The 21140-nt window shown below is 54.0% G+C and overlaps 8 protein-coding genes across 8 annotated transcripts; 5 read left to right on the forward strand and 3 right to left on the reverse strand.

Annotated features, from left to right (window-relative positions):
- Positions 1-62: 62 nt before the first annotated feature.
- AYO21_03622 (hypothetical protein) lies at positions 63-1246 on the forward strand (the record flags this gene model as incomplete). Its single annotated transcript, XM_022653596.1, has 2 exons — positions 63-285; positions 369-1246. 2 exons carry the CDS (start codon positions 63-65, stop codon positions 1244-1246), a joined length of 1101 nt encoding a protein of 366 aa, XP_022514120.1.
- A 227-nt stretch (positions 1247-1473) lies between these two features.
- On the reverse strand, positions 1474-4434 carry AYO21_03623 (hypothetical protein; the record flags this gene model as incomplete). Its single annotated transcript, XM_022653597.1, has 6 exons — positions 1474-2912; positions 2960-3047; positions 3093-3212; positions 3263-3420; positions 3544-3862; positions 3913-4434. The coding sequence occupies 6 exons, from the start codon at positions 4432-4434 to the stop codon at positions 1474-1476; spliced, it is 2646 nt and encodes an 881-aa protein (XP_022514121.1).
- Positions 4435-4681: 247 nt separating this feature from the next.
- On the forward strand, positions 4682-6322 carry AYO21_03624 (hypothetical protein; the record flags this gene model as incomplete). The annotated part of the gene is made up of 2 exons (XM_022653598.1): positions 4682-4906; positions 4961-6322. The coding sequence occupies 2 exons, from the start codon at positions 4682-4684 to the stop codon at positions 6320-6322; spliced, it is 1587 nt and encodes a 528-aa protein (XP_022514122.1).
- Positions 6323-6647: 325 nt separating this feature from the next.
- On the reverse strand, positions 6648-7803 carry AYO21_03625 (cytochrome c1, heme protein, mitochondrial; the record flags this gene model as incomplete). The annotated part of the gene is made up of 4 exons (XM_022653599.1): positions 6648-7323; positions 7377-7439; positions 7493-7647; positions 7729-7803. The coding sequence occupies 4 exons, from the start codon at positions 7801-7803 to the stop codon at positions 6648-6650; spliced, it is 969 nt and encodes a 322-aa protein (XP_022514123.1).
- Positions 7804-8172: 369 nt separating this feature from the next.
- AYO21_03626 (hypothetical protein) lies at positions 8173-10626 on the forward strand (the record flags this gene model as incomplete). The annotated part of the gene is made up of 2 exons (XM_022653600.1): positions 8173-8298; positions 8350-10626. 2 exons carry the CDS (start codon positions 8173-8175, stop codon positions 10624-10626), a joined length of 2403 nt encoding a protein of 800 aa, XP_022514124.1.
- Positions 10627-11676: 1050 nt separating this feature from the next.
- Positions 11677-14406, forward strand: AYO21_03627 (hypothetical protein; the record flags this gene model as incomplete). Its single annotated transcript, XM_022653601.1, has 1 exon — positions 11677-14406. One exon carries the CDS (start codon positions 11677-11679, stop codon positions 14404-14406), a length of 2730 nt encoding a protein of 909 aa, XP_022514125.1.
- A 354-nt stretch (positions 14407-14760) lies between these two features.
- Positions 14761-17509, reverse strand: AYO21_03628 (hypothetical protein; the record flags this gene model as incomplete). Its single annotated transcript, XM_022653602.1, has 3 exons — positions 14761-17043; positions 17098-17200; positions 17256-17509. The coding sequence occupies 3 exons, from the start codon at positions 17507-17509 to the stop codon at positions 14761-14763; spliced, it is 2640 nt and encodes an 879-aa protein (XP_022514126.1).
- A 266-nt stretch (positions 17510-17775) lies between these two features.
- AYO21_03629 (hypothetical protein) lies at positions 17776-19198 on the forward strand (the record flags this gene model as incomplete). Its single annotated transcript, XM_022653603.1, has 3 exons — positions 17776-18517; positions 18575-18717; positions 18770-19198. 3 exons carry the CDS (start codon positions 17776-17778, stop codon positions 19196-19198), a joined length of 1314 nt encoding a protein of 437 aa, XP_022514127.1.
- Positions 19199-21140: the final 1942 nt, after the last annotated feature.

Raw genomic sequence — 21140 nt, forward strand, 5'->3', positions numbered from 1 at the left:
CCCACCCCTCGTCCTGACAGCGATAGTAGAGAGTCACTCCTATCGCCCCCCCCCCTCCAAACATGTCCGGCCCAGAAGTGCACCATCTCTTCCACCACCCCATCGCAGACCATTCTTTCTCGGCCGACCGCCAAACTCTCGCCGTTGCACGAGAAAACAATGTCGAGCTGTACCACCGCTCGGGGCCCAAGTTTGCGTTGAAGGATGAATTGAAGGGTCACGATAAGACCGTGACCGGCGTGGACATTGCCCCCAATAGTGGGATGATTGTGACTTGTTCTCAAGGTGAGAGCGCCGTCTCTTGTGGCCCCGTACAGTTCACCTGCGGATTTGACTGACCGCCCTCGTGTTTGTCCCCCTCCGGATAGACCGCAACGCCTACGTCTGGGAACCTGCGCCGTCGGGCGAGTGGAAGCCGACGCTGGTGCTCCTGCGCATCAACCGCGCCGCGACGTTTGTGCGCTGGTCCCCCTCGGAGAAGAAGTTCGCCGTCGGGTCGGGGGCGCGCGTCATCGCCGTCTGCTACTTTGAGGAAGAGAATGACTGGTGGGTGTCGAAGCACCTGAAAAAGCCCATCCGGAGCACCATCACCACGGTGGCGTGGCACCCGAACAGCGTGCTGTTGGCGGCCGGCTCCACAGACAGCCACGCCCGCGTCTTTTCCGGCTTCATCAAGGGCATCGACGAGCGCCCGGAGCCGAGCGTCTGGGGGGAGAGGTTGCCCTTCAACACCGTGTGCGGGGAGTACCTGAACGACGCGGCGGGCTGGGTTCACGCCGTGTCCTTTTCGCCGAGCGGTGACGCCTTGGCCTTTGCCGCCCACGACAGCAGCATCACCGTCGTGTACCCCAGCGGACCGGACCAGCCGCCGAGGGCGATGCTGAACATCTCGACGCAGAACCTCCCCTTCACCTCGCTGATCTGGAACGGCGAAGCCGAGATCCTCGCCGCGGGCTACGACTGCGAGTGCTTCCGCTTCCGCGGCGGCGAGCAAGGCTGGGAATTCGCCGGCAGCGTCGAGATGCACAAGCGTCCCGGCGCGGGCGGCGGCGCCGCGAGGGAGGAATCCGCCCTGAACATGTTCCGCCAGATGGACCTCAAGGGCAAAGTCAAGGACGACACGCAGTTGACCACCACGCACCAGAACACAATCAACACCATCAGGGCCTTCGAGGGCGGTTCCAGGGGCGTGACAAAGTTCAGTACCAGCGGTGTCGATGGGCGGGTTGTCATCTGGACTCTTTAAGACATTGGGACCTATCAACCTTTGAAAGGTCCTAGCTACTACTACTACCACTATGGTACCACTATGGTGGTCTACGGTTGTCTATGAGAAAAGACATGAATGACAGAGGGTAGAACCTGGTAGGAAAACAGCTGCTCTGTGATAACAATTCCTTCTTCTACCTTCCTTCTCGTGGCTAGATTGACCCAAGTTTTGTTAGTACTGTCGACAGAGACAGACCTGCTCAGTCAATAGCCCCCGTTCACGTCGTGAACATCATTAGGTTGCCCTCCTGTCACTTTTTCATCTGTTGTTTGCCTCGTCTCCTCGTTTTCGGATTCGGTTTCTTCGCTGGACTCATTCGACCCACTCGACCGTCCTCGACGAACCGCCCCAGTCTCGGTCTCGGCCTCGGTCACTGTCACGGTCGTTGTCGGTTCCGATTCGACGTCGATTGCTCTCATGCGCAGGGTAAACTCGACCTGCAAGCTGCGCAGCCAATTCCTCAGTGCGTCTGCGCTGGCCTCGCCTTTGACCGCGACGTCCCTCGCGTGGCCTAGCCGCTCCTTGACATGGAGGACGAGCTTCCTCTTCCTGGCCAGGGCGGTGGCGTGGGGATTTCTCTTCCTCGCCTCGTTCCGCTCGTGCAGAGCCTCGGAGACACGCGTGGCCATGTCGATCACGTCGCCAGGAAGGCCGATGGCTCTGGCGAGGGCCAGCCCGTAGAACTTCTCTTCCTCGTATCCGTCGGCGATCTTGTACCGCATGGTCATCTTGGAGTAGTCCTCGCTGATGTCCGCCGAGAGGTGCAGGTTGGCCACGCCGGCGCGGTCGGCCAGGATGCGCGGCAGATCGCGAAAGTGCGTCACGAACCAGACATAGGCCTTGGAGTCGATCAGTGCTTCAGCAATGGCGATCGCGATGGCCAATCCGTCTGTCGTGCTGGTGCCGCGCCCCAATTCGTCGACGATGACCATGCTGCGCGGAGAGATGTTGCGCAAGATGAATGCCATTTCACGCATCTCAGAGGCAAACGTGGAGACGTTGGCCTCGATGTTGTCGTCTGTCGAGATGCGGGCAAAGATCTCGTGTGACAAGGGGAAGGAGGCGTACTCTGCGGGCACGAAACAGCCAATCTGCGCCATCACAGCCATCAGCGCCACAGAGCGGATGTAGGTCGACTTGCCGCTCATGTTGCATCCGGTGATGATGTGGAAGCGGTTTTGCAGCGTGGCGTACACGTCGTTGGGCACAAATCGGTCGTATTGGTATTGCGCCTTTTCGCGAATCGGGTGGCGGCCGGCTTTGATCATGAACGAGTCCGTGTGGACTTCGGGTTGGACATACTCGTGCATGGATGTCGTGACGAGTTGGGCGAAGCCCGCAAGCATGTCGAGCGTGGCGATGGACTCGCTGATTTTGAAGAGGGGATGGATTGTGCCACGGACTTCGTCGATGAGCTCTTGCACCGTGGCGTCGGACAGGCAGATGACTTCATTGTGGGCGTCCTTGATCTTCTGGTTCATCTTTATGAGGTCCAGTGTCTGGCATTCAATGTATTTGTGCTTCTTGTAAGTGTTGATAAAGGTCTCAGGAACAGAATTGTCCTTGACCTCACTGGCCGGAAATCGGAGGTAGTATTGTCTGTCGGTGTCGTATCTGAGCTCGACGGAAATCTCAACCTCTCCTGTAAGGGGTATCAACTTGGCTTTCCACAAAACAGACTGCACATACCTTTGAGGCGGTCGAACATGTCGTTGACATCCTCGCTGAGCTCCTTGTATGCCTGACGAGCGACGTCGAGGAAACTGTTGACACCAGCCTGTTTTAATTAGTTGGCTGGCAAGACACTTTTGCCTACCATTACCTGTATGCCGTAAACTCTCTGATTCCGCAAATCAAGGGGTTTGGTTGAGTATCGCACATCAACATTGAGACAACGTGCGAGCAGATTCTCCACTTGCACGTAATTTCCGGGGTCACAGAGCTTGTACGAAAATCAGATCTACTAAGCGATCAAATGGGTTTCAAAGTCACCTGGCGAATCATCTGCAGCTCCTCACTGTTTGCGCCAGCAAGAGCCTGCCAGACCGGTTTGACCCCATCCACGAGCGTCTTGAGCATGAGAACGTTGTTGATTGACTGTTCCATATAATGGAAATCTTGTCTTGTCGACATGATGGCAAGCTGCATGACTTAGTACTGGGAAAGTTGGACATTTCGATAACGAACCGTGGTAAGCACACGGTCGGCATCAACGAATGATTTCAGGGCTGGCCCCCGTTAGCAGGTTCTTCGCATAGAAAAAGACCTAGTACCGGTTCGAACTGCAAAGAACATGTCCTCCTTGGACGTGAGCTCGCCAAGAGCTTGCTGCCTCTTTCCGATCTTTTCCGCATCTGTTGATGGTTGTAGGACATTGCTTCGGAGGAATCGAGCACCCATTGGTGTCAGTGTTTGGTTCAATAACCCCAGGAGGCAGTCTCGAGATTTGTCGTTCTGGAGGTTCTGAATCAGTTCAAGCGAAGCCATTGTGGAGAGGTCGATCATGGTCGACCCTTCAGAGGGTTCGAATTTGATGCGCAACGTTTGCGGAGCGAACGTCAATTCCATTGCAAGACCGATGTACTTCATCGCCTGTATCTGTTAGAGACACGCAGAAGAAATGGCGACCACCTGCAACATACGGCCGAAAAACAGCATGTTGCAAAGTAGTTTCCGGCAACAGACAACTTCAACGACTCCAGATCGTCCGGGAACGCCAGTTGATGCACATAGTCATGACCACTAGTTTCAGACCAGTATCTACGCTCGATACCGGTCATGGCGATGTCAAACTTTTGTACTTCGAGGTTCTCGGCAACAATCGAAATGAGTTTCGAATCTTCAGCAGTCTTCATGTAAATGATCTCGGAGGGGGCGAAGACTCTGATCTTGTGGCACGTGCGAGCGTAGGTTTGCGTGTCAGTGAACTGGCAGAGGACTGCTTCAGAAGTGGAAATATTGACAAAGGAGAGGCCGATGGTAGGAGATACGCCTCGGGACTCGCAGATTGCACAAATGATTTCATTGTCACTGTAGCTGGTGGATGTTGCCACGGTTCTGGGACGCGACCTGCTACCTGATTGGGGCCTAGAAGTCGTGTTCGTTAGCCTTGCGGTCAGGGTGTTTCTGCCGCTAGAAGCGGATGCTCGTAGCGTGGATGCCATTATCATCAAGCTACCAGACGAGTGACTGAAAGATGTCAAGATGCGTACGAGCACACGAGAGGCAGGCTGGCAGGGCTGGTAGGCTGAAGGCTGAGGTTGGTGTTGGAGGCGTGGCCGGGAGAGGAAGGTTTGCCGCATATTTCCCCCGCACGAGGCTGTGGTCCGCTATCATTTCTGCGTCCACCACAATTTTCTGCGTAGGAGCCTTGAGCCAGAGATCAGGGTCATTTTGTCGCACAGAGCCAGCATGGCCACCTTGGCGCCGCCTCCTAGCAAGCGGCAAAAACTCGCTGCTGAAGAGAAGGCAGAAAGAGCGCTGGAGGAGTCAAGAGTTCCAGACGACTTGGGTAGTGTGAGAGTGCAGTTTGTCGATCAGAGCACGGGAAAGTCAACGGGACCGGTGGTCGCGGTGCCTGTGAAAGATGCCACTGTCAAAAACCTCGAGACACTTCTGAACAGTATACAAGGCAATGTATGAATACTGGATGAAGCAGAGACTTGCGCTCAGATTACTGAACTTGTTTAGGATCCTACTGAGCGCCTACCTTACCGCTTCTTCTTCCAGAATGACCGAATTTCGAGTTCCCACGGACCTGTGGGAGCCATTGTTGATGTGCAAACTGACCTGTACAACTCCATTCTCAAACCCGGTCTGAAGACCACCGAAGACAATATCATCCTCCAATTCACACCTCAGGCTGTATTCCGCGTCCGCGCCGTTTCAAGATGTTCTGCGTCAATAGCAGGGCACGGCGAAGCCATCCTCGCAACTGCGTTTTCACCAGAGACATCGTCTAGAATGGCCACGGGTAGTGGGGACAACACCGCACGGATATGGGACTGCGACACGGGAACACCTCTGCATACGTTGAAGGGGCATACAAGTTGGGTACTTGCGGTGTCATGGTCTCCTGATGGCAAAATTCTTGCTACTGGAAGCATGGACAACACCGTGCGGCTGTGGGACCCAAAGACAGGAGAGTCCCTGGGTGGGCCATTGAAGGCACACACGAAATGGATCACAAGTCTCTCGTGGGAACCATACCACAACCAGGCACCAGGAAAGCCTCGATTGGCATCGGCCTCCAAGGACGGCACAGTCAGAATTTGGGATATTCCGCTGCGCCGTATCGAGCAGACTCTTTCCGGGCACAAGGGATCGGTTACCTGTGTGCGGTGGGGTGGCCTCCATCGTGTTTTCACCGCCTCCCAAGACAAAACGATCAAAGTATGGAACTCGCGAACGTGGAATTGTCTACACACCTTATCGTCGCACACTCACTGGGTCAACCACCTCTCTCTCTCCACTGACTTTGCCCTTCGAACGTCTTTTCACGACCACACGGGAAAAGCCCCGTCAACCGCCGAAGAAAGAGTTGCTAAAGCAAAAGGGCGATTCGAAGAGGCTGCGCGTCAGGACGGAAAGCTGGTCGAAAGACTCATCTCGGCATCGGACGACAACACCATCTACTTGTGGGAACCGTCTTCCTTTGACCCAGACTCGAAGGCGACCCCTAAGCCCATTGCACGCTTGTTGGGCCACCAAAAACAAGTTCTGCATGTGTCCTTTTCTCCCGACGGCCACTACATTGCCTCGGCCAGCTTCGACAATAGCGTCAAATTATGGAACAGTCGTGACGGCAAATTCGTCTGCACCTTGAGGGGCCACGTAGGCTCTGTGTATATGTGCGCATGGTCAAGCGACAGCAGGTTGCTGGCTAGTTCGAGCAAAGACACCACCGTCAAGGTGTGGGATGTGAGGACGGGCAAGTTGAAGATGGATCTGCCAGGACACAAGGACGAAGTATTTGCCTTGGATTGGTCTGTGGATGGCGCCTGTGTGGCTAGCGGTGGGAAGGATAAGATGGTCAAGCTATGGAAGCATTGAGTCTGCTTCCGGATCGGCACATCTCGATTTGATAATAGATTTGCCACGAAATATTCAATGGTTTGGGCGCACGGGTTCTATGTGATGGTCGTTGAATGATACCCACGAAGAAAAAAAGGTGATGGTCAATATTGGATTTCAACAACATATGTGCAATGTTTTTTTTTTATTCTGTGAAATCTGTATGATTCTGGATTGTTACAAGCAACCATCGCCTATACCACCAATCCACCTGTGGTGGCCATCAGTTTTTGTTCCCCTGACGACAAAAAAACCGTACCGACATCTTCCGCGAGCTGTGTTGGTCTACCACCTCGGCCACCTCTTACATTCTAAAACCGGGCTTCTGTCCAGGAGGATTGTAGACGATCTTTCTCGTCTTGATGGGAGCCCACTTGTATCGCTTGATCCAGCCACTCAGGGCCAACAGGGCAGTGCCGATGATCAGGACCTTGAAACCCATCTTCTTGCGTTCATCCATTTCCGGTTCTGCAGTCCAGTTCAAGAACTCGACCACGTCTTTGGCCATTTGCGAGCTGGTCGCGGGCGTGCCATCCTCGTATTCGACCAATCCGTCGTACAGAACACGAGCCATTGCGATGCCAGTGCCGGGGAAATATGGGTTGAAGTTGAGACCAGATTGGACGGTCGCACCCGCAGGCGGTTCCTCCGGGTAGCCGGTCAGTAAACTGAAGATGTAGTTGCAACCGCCATGACGGGCCTTGACCATGAGGGATAGATCCGGAGGAAGGGCACCATTGTTGGCGGCACGAGCGGCTTCGTCATTCTTATACGGGTCGGGGATGTAGTCAGACAGCTTGCCGGGTCGTTTCTCGATCTCTCCTTCGTCGTTGGGTTCAGTATCGTACTCGTTCTCTTCGGCCATCGCCTTGGCTTCGTCGACGGTCATTATCGTACCGACCAGTGACCGATATGGGATTCGCTTGAGAGAGTGGCAGGCGGCGCAGACTTCCCGGTAAACTTGGAACCCTCTTCGGAGACTGCCAAATTGTCAACTCAACACGCTCGACAATGTGGTAGTGGGAGCTCTTACGAAGCGTGATCAAATGTTTTTGTCCATTTTGTGTGCTCCCACGGATATTGGGTTGGGTGTAATCTGGAGCCCGTCGTCAGTCGCTTATAGCTCTCCATCGCTTTTTGGGAGCTTACCCCTCTTCTGCAGGAGTCATGGCAAAGACATCTTGACCGAACAGATGGTAGTACCAGGCAATCGAGCCAACTGTTGCTGCCGTCGCAGCTGAAGCGCCCAGTGTAAGGTAAAAGGGAGAGGAGGCGGCTTCGGAAGCACTCGACGATGCAGCACGCTAGAATTCAACGTCAGTCCTAGATCCATTTGAAGTATACAATCGCGCTGTTGGAATATACGGAAAGAATGGTGGACTGACAGTGGTGGTCTTTCGAACAATGGTTCGGGCGGCGACCCTCAATGGGGCGCTGCGGACGGCCGACGTGGCCAACATCTTGTCCAGAAGCCTTATGCTCTCGACAGATGGTGGACTAGCCGTGCAAAGGCGTAGAGGAGAGGGCGAGTCGCGGGGGGTGCAAGGGGAAAAGAATGACTTGAGAAGATGAGAGGATGTCCAAAGTCGAAGCTTGAAGCTACATTTTCCGGGGGTTCATTAGGTTCGCTGTGATTGGCTGGCACTCAATCTTCAAATCCTGGCTTAGCGGCCAGAGCCGTCATGCGCACGTGATCTGCCAGCGAAGCGAGGTTCGTCACTTCTCGCCGTCGATTGCTCGTGTAGATACAAGACGGCTCGACGGATCTGGTTGAAAGCTCAGACAGACAACTCCCCTCGTCCTTGCGGCACCGACTGCTGCAGGGCGTGATGCCGATGAGTGAAGCAAAGAACCCCTCTTGGAATGACCAATTCAAGAGCACGAACCAGCGCGACTTCAACACCCAAGTCATCATTTCGGTCGTCTTCGGACTGAGTGCGTTTCTTTCCTTCTGCGTATGTCGTCCATATTTCCAGTGCTTCCCCTTGGATACTGACTACCTCCAGGTCCTTCGCCCCAAGTGGACCAGCCTTTACCATGCGCGCAAGAAACATTCGGGCGCAGCCTCGCGTCTACCCGATTTGCCGAAGTCGATGTTCGGATGGATTCCTGTCCTGCTGAGGATTTCGGACGCAGAGGTTCTCGCCTCCGCCGGTCTCGACGCCTACGCTTTTCTGTCCTTCTTCCGATATGCCATCAAGTTTCTCTCCATCACCTTGTTCTTCTCACTCACCATTATCCTACCGGTGAACTACAGGTACACTGGCGAACTACCCTACCCACCCATCAACGGCACGGCGCCATTCTTCGAGCCTACATTTCCCTATGCCGACGATGAGAAGAGACCCAAGAAGCCCAAGATGGAGAAGGATGACAGCTATCTGTGGATGTATGTCGTGTTCGCCTACTTTTTCACCGGAGTGGCTGTGGCCCTTTTGATTGTTGAGACCTCGACTATCATTCGAATCAGGCAAGCTTATCTCGGCACTCAGTCCACCATCACCGACCGGACTCTACGCTTGTCGGGCATTCCGAGCGAAATGAGGTCGGAGGAGGCAATCAAGAACTTCATTGAGGATCTGCAAATCGGGAAAGTGGACAGCGTCATGCTCTGTCGGAACTGGCGTAATCTGGACGAGCTCATGTCGAGACGCATGACATGCCTGCGCAAGCTGGAACAATCATGGGCAACGTATCTAGGCCACAGCCACTCGTTTCGCCATTCTCGCCGAGCTCACGCGGAACGTGATCTTCTCGATGACGACGATGAGAGCGGGGCGCTGTTATCACGTTCGGAGATGGAACGAGCTCACTCTACCCCCGTGGGCAGGAAACGGCCAACGGTCAGCCTTCGGTACGGGCCACTCAAGCTCTACAGCAAGAAGATTGACGCGATCAATTACTACGAGGAGAAGCTGCGGGTTATGGATGAGAAAATCAATGCCCTGAGAAACTCCGAGTTTCGCCCCACACCTTTGGCCTTTGTTACCATGGAATCGACCGCTGCATGTCAAATGGCTGTGCAGGCAATTCTCGATCCAAAGCCCGGGCAGCTCCTTGCCAGCTTGGCGCCGCCGCCAGCCGACGTGGTCTGGAAGAACACGTACCTTTCGAGGAATCACCGCATGATCCGGTCATGGAGCATAATGGTCTTTATCGGGTTCCTGACCATCCTGTGGGCTGCCCTTGTTGCTCCTCTGGCAGGTCTGCTCAGTATCGAGGTCATTGACAAGGTACTACCCGGGCTCGCTGCTGCCCTCGAGGATCATGAGATCATCCGATCGCTGGTGCAGACAGGTCTGCCAACCTTGTTATTCTCCGTGTTGGCGTTAGCAGTCCCCTACCTGTACGATTGGCTCGCCAACCAGCAAGGCATGACCTCCCAGGGAGATGTTGAGATGTCGGTGATCTCGAAAAACTTCTTCTTCATTTTCTTCAATCTCTTTATCGTCTTCACGATCTGGGGTTCTGCTACCACATTCTACGACTTCTGGCAGGATCTGCGAGACATCCTGCGAGACACTGCAGGTATCGCCTATGCGGTGGCCAAGGCTCTCGAACAGCTTTCGCCATTCTACGTCAACCTGATTGTCCTCCAAGGCCTGGGTCTCCTTCCTTTCAGGCTGCTCGAATTTGGCTCGGTCGCGTTGTACCCGTTCTACCTCGTCAGCGCAAAGACACCCCGGGACTATGCAGAGTTGTCCCAGCCGCCGATCTTCAGCTATGGCTTCTACCTGCCACAAACCATGCTTATCTTTATCATTTGTATTGTGTACAGCGTCCTCCCTGCCTCGTGGATGATCACGTTATTCGGGCTGGTGTACTTTCTGATTGGTGGCTTCATTTACAAATATCAACTGCTTTACGCCATGGAACACCGCCAACATTCCACGGGTCGAGCCTGGCCCATGATCTGCAACCGAGTCATCACCGGCTTGATCCTCTTTCAAGTGGCCATGACGGGTATTCTGGCGCTTCGAGGAGCGCTGACCGCCTCGTTATTCCTGGCGCCTTTGTTGGCCGGTACAATTTGGTTTACTGTATATTTCCAACGTACATATGTGCCCCTGATGCGCTTCATCGCGCTTCGAAGCATCGACCGACCAGGCACGCCTCAACTGCCCACCCCGCCGGAGTCGGCCTGGGACAGAGACACAGAGTACGGCCGTGCCGTCGACACCGACCCAGAGTCTGGCCTGCGTTATATCAACCCCAACCTCGTCCAGCCCTTGGAAACGCTGTGGATAAGGAAGCCTGGACATGGAAGTCATCAGAACAATTGAGATTGGGAAAGTGTATCTTTTCGTCCTTCCATTGGAGCATAGCAAGCGAAATGATTGAATTTTGTCGTGCTCCTCAGAGATACCCATGTACACAGTTGCCACCAATTCATCTTGATACCCTTGACTCTTAATTTAATATCTCAACTACAAGGTCCTGAGTCGAAACATTGGTTGTGAGTGCTCCTTCGTTCCTTCTCTTTGACATGTCCCTGAAAATGATGATGCACTTCTCCTTCGCTGCTCAAGTTCAGGCAGGTGCAATCATGTCACCCGGGCTGCGTCAGTTCTTTCTCCTGCAAGTGCGACTCGCTTGCTGCGCTGCTCAATACCTCAACCTTGATACTCCCGGCCCTCCACAGTCCGTTCCTTTTGCTTCCTACTGCCGTACCTATCTTTACCCCTGTCGCTCACATTCCCTTCATTCGCTTTGTTACATTCCCATTATCACTACTTGTAGCCAATTTACCTGTCGCCACCCTGGCATATGAGATCCTCGTATCTCGAGGAATTGCATCCATACACGACCACGACCTCAAAATGCCCTACCCTGTCAGCCACCACTTCGGCCCCGGTTACCGACCTCCACTCTCTACCAAAGACCTCACACCTGAATATCGAGCAGAGACAACGAGTCGATGCCAGCAAAGAGCGGGCCTAGCGCTGGTACATCTCGGAGATAGTGCGAGGCAGTACTTGGACTCTGGATTGCGTGGCGCAGATTCACCCAGTACACCTCATCTTGTCTCAAACCGTCCGTGGGTCTCGGTATATCACTGCAACTCAGCAAAACGTTACGCCGTCAAGCATCCGCTCAGTTTCACCCATGTCAGTTGTGGACAACCCGGAGCTCAAAGAGATCCTCTCCGCGAATCATACCCAAACCGGCCCTACACGGCAGAATCTCTTATCACTGCCCTCGCAGAGCAGTCCCCTTGCCTCGACCCTCCCGCCATAAGCCTTGATATTCTGCAATACACTGCAGCTTCATGTCGAGTGTGTGAACCTGCCAGTCATGGACATGAACGAGGTGGACCTAGCTTTCCGAACACAATGGACGGCGCCTGCGACGAGCCCGATGCTCCAACTCCCAGCGCAGTCAGTCGACCCTCCAGTGTGGTTGACATCAAATCACAAATGCCGCGCCCTTCGGTAGTGCATTTCTTGTCTGATGACCATCTGAACTGGAGAGAAAGAGAGCATGCTACCTTTGTGAACCCGTTTTCACCCGAAGACCCGTCGTCCAGGAAGACTTCGACCTCTTCTGAAGCCACAGCCTACCTCCGACCCAATGCTTTTGCGGGTCATCGAGATACGCTGGTAAGACTGCACTACTTCACCTCGAGCGACCATGACAACGAGGACACCGCAGACAGTGACGCGGACTCATTCTCGACTGCCCTCACCCGTCAGCCGTCTAGACGAGCCAGCCTGGCCGGGGCAAATCTGGACCTCTTCTATCCGCTCCGGGTTGTCGATGCCGTGCTCCAGTATGTGGCCTTTGATGATTTTAAGGCTATGCGACTAGTCTGCCGCCAATGGCATGCAAATCTGCCTCGCCCCAAGTTTCCAGGGGCGTACCTTGTTCCCAGAGAAATATTGAAAGAAATCTACTCCTACTTGACACCCTGTGACTTTGATGCAGCCCGCCACACATGCAAGGCCTGGTTCTTGGCCAGCCTGGACCGATATGTCTTGGAACCAATGCTCCGAGCAAGTGGGTGTCAGGCTGCGTTGGCCACAGATCTTGAACGGATACATGGATCTTTCCTTGCAGAGAGACGAAGCTGGGACAGTCGACTTGGCCCAGTGCCGGCCGACGCCGAGAATGCCATTGATACAGAATGGCTATGTTCCAGAAGACTGGCTACAGAAAGTCGACTATCGCCCGACTGGCGAGGCTCTTTCCTGCCCGATGATTCAGCTCAGTCGTCTAGACTCTCAAAGATCGAGGAAGTCGATTTCTCCAAGGTCACAAATCCACCCGTTTCACTGACAAAGTCCAGGTTCACGGTATCAGCATGTGGCAGATTTGTCCTCGTGGTCTCTGGAGGCGACATATCTGTCTACAGCTTGTGCGATTCGGAGCAGTCGCTTGTCCCGGTGGTTAGACTAGCCACAGGGTTTGATGTGTTGAAGGTCAGCATGGATACCAGCTCGGAACGATACTCAGTCGCTGCCCTCCTCGCAGGGCGTATCGGCATGCTGTGGGATCTTGAAGGTAGCCACATCCAGACAAGGTATCGCAACAATTCCGGCGAGACAATGAGCTTGGCAATGCAGAAAGACATCCCCGGCCCAGCGAATTACCAGATTTCCACGCTCGCCAGCGTCAACCTACCAATCAATTACCATCATACCCACGCTACGGGAATATCTGATTCGGATCTTGCAGCGACGACAATCAATGATAACAATCACCCTGTCAGGGCCACACCAAGTCCTCCATTCTTGTGGGACGAGCACATGCGTAGCTCCGAGAGCCCGGAAGAAGTTAAAGATTTTCACATCACGGATGATGCTAATCAAGTGCGAGATCGCTTGGGAATTCCCATTGAAACTCGAGCAACGACGGTTTACAACAATCTCGGAAGCGTGGATGATCAGCCAAGGAGCGTAGCGATTTGCCCCAACCGAAGATGTGTTGCATTTGGTTGTCGGATGGGTATTGAACTTCACTGGGTCGATGCTCTTACTGGTGGTCAACTCAACCGCTGGTTTCCGCTCGCCGCGCCGAGCGACTATCTTTATTTTCTGCCTCGACGATGTGGAATGGACTCGAAGAGGAAGCTCAGGCTGATCTCGAGTGCTGCAGGACCAGTTGTCACTCAGCTTGTCAGGAGCGACAGCACACCGGCCACGTCAAAGTACTGGCCTACCCCAGCAACCTTTGGCCGACGACAGAGCTTGACAAGGCTCTTTTTCGGGAATCTGCCATTCCCAACGCCTGTCAGCGGCTCAGGTGACTTGTCTGGCTCGGTTAGCCCTGAAAGAGCCCATGGGGCCCAAGGGGTTTTGCGGACTGTTGATTGTGGTCACTTTCATGCAGTGCCAGTCAGCGACGGATTCCACCTGATTTTCACGGATCCAGTGAGTGGACTTCTCTGCTTGGGCAGTGACGCACCACTAGGAGGCCCGACAAAACTTGTTCGAAAGATCATGTTCATTCCTCCCGGAGAGGGTGGCCGAACGCCTGCACCACGCCGCTACTCTGTCGGTAAAGCCCTGGGTTGGGGTTTGAGGCTCGTCGCCGTGTACGATGATGATCAAGTCGTGCTGTACAATATTCCATCCGATATTTTCGGGCGACTACAAGGCCAGAGAAGCTCGACCGATATCTGGGACGAGAACTCTGGTGTTGTTGGGCAAAGTGATCTGATCATGGACTCTCTGATGAATCGCGATGAACCCGGCCCGCCTGGTGGTCCAGCGGTCCAAGAAGCCCCGGAACACGACGACGGCTATGCTCAGCAGCCTCTGCAACTTGCAGGTTCTCTCATTGCTCATGTCGCCAACCAACCTGTGGACGATATTGCGGTCCAATCCGAAACTGGTGGACTTTCTGTTTGGCTCTTCTACAGAAGTGGATTGGCAGAATTTTATAGCATCTACGCGCCTTGGCCCCATCAAGTGCGAAGAAGACTTGTAGGGGAGAACGGCTTCATTTGCGACTGTGACAACCAGATGCCTGTCGAGACTAGGACTGTTACCGGGACGACAAAGGGCAAAGAGAGAGCGGATCAAGAAACCAGGCATGTCAAATGGGCCGGTCAGGGAAATTAGCGACTGAGGTACTTGAGGGAGCGGTCAATGGCGAGCCAAGCTTCACGCCGCTGAGATTGTGCTCATACAATGGCGTCATGTCTATAACCATCTGGTCAGCCCACGAAGGAGCGAGAGTGGTAGCTGTGGAAGGGGCCGTGGATTCCACCTGGGGTTGCTATCCTGCACCTATCTTGAAGAGGACGAAGTCTGTGAGAACAGTGTCGTACGAGTGAAGTTGGATTAGTCGCAAGAACCCCCATATTAGTATACCATCGTGCATTTCTACCTAACACACGGAAGCCTCGTTGACCCTCAGACCGTCCTTTGCGCGGCTCACGTCCATCTAGAGCTACTTGGGACTGAACATCGCCCTCAAGACTCCATATTCAACGCCTTTAGCAGCGTCCTCCCCAGCCGTCCGACCTGCTCCGGCGTCGTGGTCAAACTTGTCATGAAGTAGATGACATCGCCCAAGACGCGCGAGTGGATCCCGCAGCCGTCGTCGTCCAACAAGGTCAGAAGACGCGACTGGAGGTCCGCCGAGGCCGTCGACGTGTAGCCGCCTGTGGAACCGTGCGGGGCGGCCATTTTGAGGACGAGGACGGTGCCCAGCGCGAAACAGCCCGTCAGGTGGGGGTGGTGGGAGAGTTCTTGGAGGAGGGACGGCGGGAAGAAGGAGTAGATCTCGGCTGCGCTGGCTGAGCTGGCAGGGCTTGCAGAGGCAGAGGTGGAAGCGGAAGGTCCTGACCAGGCACTCTTGAAGTGGCTCCAATTGCCGTCCCGGCTCGTGTCCATCCGTCGATACTCGTCCAGGGCCTTGTTGCCTACCATGCACCCGATGGGGTGGGCCGTGTAGGAGTGGCCGTGCAAGAGTGCGTCGGATTTTGAGTCGGAGAGGAACGTCCGGAAGATGGATTCGCTTGCCGTTGTGAGAGCCAGGGGCAGGAGTCCGGCCGTCAGGAGCTTGGCGTGCACGGAGATGTCGGGCGCGAGGGAGGGCGGCAGGGCTGGCTGGGTGGAGTTCGAGATTGTGGGTGGAGGGGCTGCATCGCCAAAGTCGGACGGACAAGACAGGAAAGACGACGAGCTGGCGCGGCCAAGACGGTAGAGGCCGGTGAAGACTTCGTCGGCGATCACAGGGAGTCCGGACCACTCTACAGCGCCTTCGCTGTCTTGGGTACTGCGTTCGGATAACTGCTTCGTTGGACCACCGGCTCCAATCAAAGAAGGATTTGCTCGAATGGTTTTGATGAGCGTCCTCTGGAAGAGAGGGTCGACGAAGATCATCCCCCCGGCTCCCATGATGATGGGCTCGAGAATCAAAGCACCGAATCGCCTGCCTTGGTCGCGGACAAGGTGGTCGAGTGTCGTGGTAATATGGGACTCATATCGTTTTGCGTCCTCCACCCGGGCATCAAAGTCAAAGAGAGCGCCGAGAGAGTCAAACTTCTGAGTGCTGGTTGCGGCATTCATCTCTTCCGGCAGGGAGAGTTCCCAAACGCCATTCCGCATCAGCAAAGACGGCGGATCAAACCAGTGGCCCCAGGGTTGATGCCAGTCCACCTTTTCGTTGAACACGCTGGGCTCGGAGCAGTTCATCACGCCGATGGTGTCACCGTGATAACTACCCTTCAGACCCAAAATCGCCACGGGATGCTTGCCGTCCTCATCGTCCTTGGCCCATCCGTACCGTTGGCTGGAGGCCCGCAGCGCCATTTTCACAGCGACCTCCATTCCCGTGCTGCCGTTGTCGGTGAAGAAGACCCGACTCAGGCGTGGATTTTGAAGAGTTGTCAGGAGGTTGTAGGATATGTCGAGCGCAGGCTCATGGACAGCATGCGCGAACATAACATGGCCGTAGCGACCTGCCGCATGGGCCGCTGTCAATGCAACATTTGGATTCCCATGGCCGAGACCCTGTGTCCACCATGACGCAGATGCATCGAAGAGAGGTGTGAGCAGAGATTTGGGGGTTGGCTGTGCGGCAAGCGGAGTAAGTCCAAAGGTCGATGTAGTTTTGGTCTCTTTGAGCGCTGGATCTGATTCTTGGTTATAGGTTTGGAAATGATCATTGTATGCCGAATCGATTGCGATGATGTTGTGTGGTATTCCGTGCTGGCGGAAGGGATGCCATATCACTGCCTCCGCCTGGGAAGGCATCGACGTCAGCTTGGAGATCCGTGAGAAATGCTTTTGATTGAGCAAGTCAAGCAGATTTCGGGCAACACCCGTCTTCGACCAACCGCCATAGTAGCTCGAGAGTGCGCGCTTGTCTTCTTCGCCATCTTGATGCTTCTCGGGTGGTTTTGGCAGGGCAAACGTCGTGATGCCGTGGTTCTGGAAATACTCGTTGAGGTACCCGAAGTTGCCCCATTCCGGATCATCGAATAGCACGACCGAGTCAACGTCGAAGCCCCGGACATGCAGAGACTCGAAGGCCGAGATGGTAGTTGCGATTCCACCTAGCTTACTGTCTCCGACGAGGATTGTAGGGAGTCTCAGCGGTCTGTACAGGTCGGCTTGAACGGTACCAGAAGGACCAGGTGAGAGAACACCGCCAGCTGTTTCCACGAGTGCATATCGGCCGCCTGCCTCGATGTGCTTTCCCAGAATATCCTTGACTCTGGACAAGATTGAGGCGTCTGACCTTGGGATCTGGGATACGTCAGTGCCTGTGAGGGCAAATTCTAGGTGATGGACAACACGCACCGATGGATCTTTGTCCAATTGAGCAGCCAGATGCGGGCTCAATGGGCGTGAGAATTGCGAGACATTCTTCGAAACAATCCCAGGCACAAAGGTGTCAATGTGTCTGTGGAGGTGTGTCAGCTGGTCTTCAACATCCCGTCAATGCCCGTCAAGCTTACCCTACATCTTCCTCGCTCCTTGGCCCCGTAGAGACGGGCTTCAAATACAGCACTCGCTGGTCTGGAGCCTGTAGAGCTCGACACAGCAGCGTCGAGACAATGGTTTTGCCGACATTGGTATTGGCTCCAAAGACCTGCCACACCTTCAGATCGCGCCACAGCATCACGCCGTCATCCAAGGAGAAGCGAAGAACTTCTGACAAGATCGAGTCGCTGACCGAGGCTGCAGGCAGATTCTGTTCCTGCCAAGACATGCCCAGGGGTTGCTCCTTCCGTAAAATCCCGACTCTCCGATTGGACACCGAAAAGCTTCTTTTCCTTTTTGATGGATTTTGTTCAAGGCCGAGGCTGAGTTGTTGACCCAACATTTCTCCATCCATCGCTGACCTGGACCTGTCCGCATTTGTCACGCATGTCTGCGAGCTACACATACACAGTAAACCCCGACGAGACATATTCTGGCGTTGTTTGAGTAATACCACGAAAATTCAGTGTCATTCAGCCAGTCATCCATTCAGCCATGCCTTCGTCCCCATTGGAACAGCGCCTCGTTGCCCTCTTGGACAAACGTCGAGCTCAGTCAAAGCTACGGAGCCTCAAATCGAGCCCTCCCGGCTCCGTCGACTTTTCCTCCAACGATTTCTTGTCTTTGGCTACCAACAAGGAGTTCCATGATGACTACCTGGCGGCTCTGAATAAAAGTCATACGCCCATTGGATCAACTGGTTCAAGGCTGTTGGACGGCAACTCTGACCTTGCCGAAAGCCTCGAACGTGACCTTGCTGCTTTCCATGGCGCCGAAGCTGGTCTCCTGACGAACTCGGGCTTTGATGCCAACGTCAGCATTTTTACCTTTCTCCCCCAGCCAGGGGATGTTATCGTCTACGACGAACTCATCCACGCCAGCGTCCACGACGGCATGAGACAATGCAGGGCGAAGCAACAAATACCTTTCAAACACAATGATGTGGAAGACCTGAGTCGAATACTCCGGCAGTTTTCCTCACCGATTACTGGGCAGACCATTTTCATCGCCGTGGAAACGGTCTACAGCATGGAAGGCGACCTCGCTCCTCTGACGGAGATTGTCGATTTGGTAGAAGCCGTGTTGCCTCACAACAACGCACATCTGGTGGTTGATGAGGCGCATGCGACTGGCGTTTACGGACCCAATGGATCTGGCCGAGTCTGCGAACTTGGACTTGAAAAACGTGTTTCCATTCGCCTTCATACGTTTGGGAAAGCTCTGGCATGCAACGGCGGTGAGTAACTCGGGCATTCGTGGCAAATGTACACCTGTTTGGCTGACGAGACCATAGCAATCATTTTATGCTCTCCAGTGATCCGTCTTTTCCTCATCAACTATGCCCGGCCGTTAATCTACACAACCTTTATGTCCTATCCTGCCCTCCTTGCAATAAAGACGGCTTATGATTGGCTCCAAATGGGCAAAGCGAATCTGGTAAGCGGCATTTAGCGTTGTATTCTCTGCTTCAACTGACAATCCTTTTCAGCTTGCTGCCAAACTCTATCATCTGATTGATCACCTCTACACCCGACTGCAGGGATTGGCAATTGTTATCGCAAAAAGTGACGCGCTGTCCAAAACCTTGGTCTCTCTCCCAGCCACATGCCCAGAGTCGCCCATTTTCGCCATCTTGAGCCCGTACCCTCGGTCCCTGGCCTCGTACTGTCAAGCAGCAGGGTTCCTTGTTCGTCCGGTGGTAGCACCGACCGTCCCCGAGGGCACAGAGCGTGTGAGGGTCTGCCTGCACGCGGGAAATACAGTGGAACAAATTGACCGATTTGTCGAGTGTGTCAAGGAGTGGATTGTCAAAGAGAGTGCAAGGGACGTGCACGCAGAACTGCCAAACACTCCAAGTCACAACGACATCCAGCTACAGGCGCCGAAAACGGACCGAAGGCTTCTCGCAAAAATATGATCTTCTTAAGTACGTCTCATGGCGTACCTCTGCCCCAGCCTGCCGAGGAGCAGCTTTCGATCCAACGTGGCGACATGGGTTAATGCAGATTGCACAGCACCGACATATGATTAACATCATGTCGGTCTGGCCTTCACCCTGTATCCACTCACCCTGGCCGCGATGATTCCTGCACATTGCTCACTGTGAGTGACTGGCTTGGTTCCACGCCTTGGGTAAATATCCGTTGCCACGAGACCATGCTCCTGGTCCTACTCTGACAATACTCGCGCCCTGTCACTTGGACACTGAAAGGTTGCAGCCAATGCCTGCAGAGGGCCAAAACCAGGGCCGACAGTTTCGAGTGATCAAAATGGCTACTCTTGCCCTTGGTCGTGCCCAGTGTCTGTGCGAATGTGGAGAGGGTCAAGGCTGACTTGGTGCCGACGGGTTCGAGGGCGGAGGCAGGACCATCATTGATAGTCGCAGTCGATCCAAGGCCGGAAACACAGAGGAAGCCTTTTCGTTGACAACACACTCTCCCTTTCCGTCTTGAAAACGTCCATGCGCTCCTTCCCGACAACTTCGACATCAGCGAGAAACTCGACATTGTCGCCGCACATCGCGGTGCAGCTTCTTTGGACCAGTGCTTGGGTGACAGTAGGCTCGAGACATCCTGTTGCTCTGAATCAGACTCGAGATGGTATGACAACGGCCTGTTATTGCGGATGTAGGGTTGTACTCACTCGTGGTCAGACCTGGTATTCACCCCATGGTCAACAAGCGCAGGCAAATAGCCACGCCCTTATCTTCTGGGAGCACTCCCAACACAATTGAATGCCGAGTCATTCGCCAAGCAGCTCCTGCCCGTTCTAGTTATCATGTTCACTTTGTGAAATTCTCTACTGAGCCTTGGCGAAAGCACACGCGTGATTTTTTCAATCTGCATATTTGTTGTCTGTCTCATTTTCAAACCTGCTTCCTTTCCTTGCCCCCTCACTATCACCACCATCCTCAACCCTTGGAAGGCGCTCTTTGGAAAGTTCGAGCGATACCCCACACTTTCTCCGGCTCAAATATACGTGCGGAGTAACCGTCATGGAAGCAAGGACACAATAGCAGTATGTTTCACAACAGAAACGTGGAGCAACATCTTACATCGCTTCGCAGCCTCTGAATGCCGGCACCTTTCCACCATCTTCGAAACGGAACGGAAGCCCAGGATACATAGCGCGATGAGGACATGATGTCTGTCAGAACAGTGGTGTCTTCCAAGAACTAACTCACTCCTCGGTATCAAAGGGGTAATCAAAACATTGCTCTCAAGATAGTTTCGATAAACAATGACAAATGTATCTGAACTCCATCTGTATTACCCGTCGTGTGTCCTGTGACTTCTGTACGAGATAGACTTTGCTGCATTATCTTCGATGAAGTTTCCTTGGCGACTCAATCTTCACTTGTGCTGGGCATATTCACCGAGTGTAAATCCCTGCTTCATTCTCCCTCCTACTTACCTTCACCTGCTCCTGCTCCTGTTACAAGGGGGTTGTGCAGGTTTCAAGTCCCTTGGCTTACAGAATTCTCAGCCACTGGAGGGAAAACACTTGAACGCGTCTTCGAGCGTGGAGGTGAGTGTCGGGTGTTGTCCAGTGTCGTACTATGAGCAGGAGACGATAGGTGTTGTAGAGGAGAATATGTAGGTACTTGTACAATCTATGTAGTCCAAAACTGATGCGGCGCGGGCCGATCCCCCCCTAGCCAATTGCTCTCCTAGTCTGCAAACTGCTTTTGTGCCGAGATGCATGTACCGAGGTAGTCCGTCTCCCAAAATCACCTGACAAAAATAATCAAGGTTATATTTCATTGTCGCAAAAACTCCTTGCTCTTATGAGCATTTGGTCAATTTGAAACGATACAGAGAAGATTAGCATGGCCCCTGCACTAAGGATGACACGCTTCT

Source organism: Fonsecaea monophora (assembly GCF_001642475.1).
Source record: "Fonsecaea monophora strain CBS 269.37 chromosome Unknown Scaff18, whole genome shotgun sequence".
Classification (NCBI taxonomy): Eukaryota; Fungi; Ascomycota; class Eurotiomycetes; order Chaetothyriales; family Herpotrichiellaceae; genus Fonsecaea; species Fonsecaea monophora.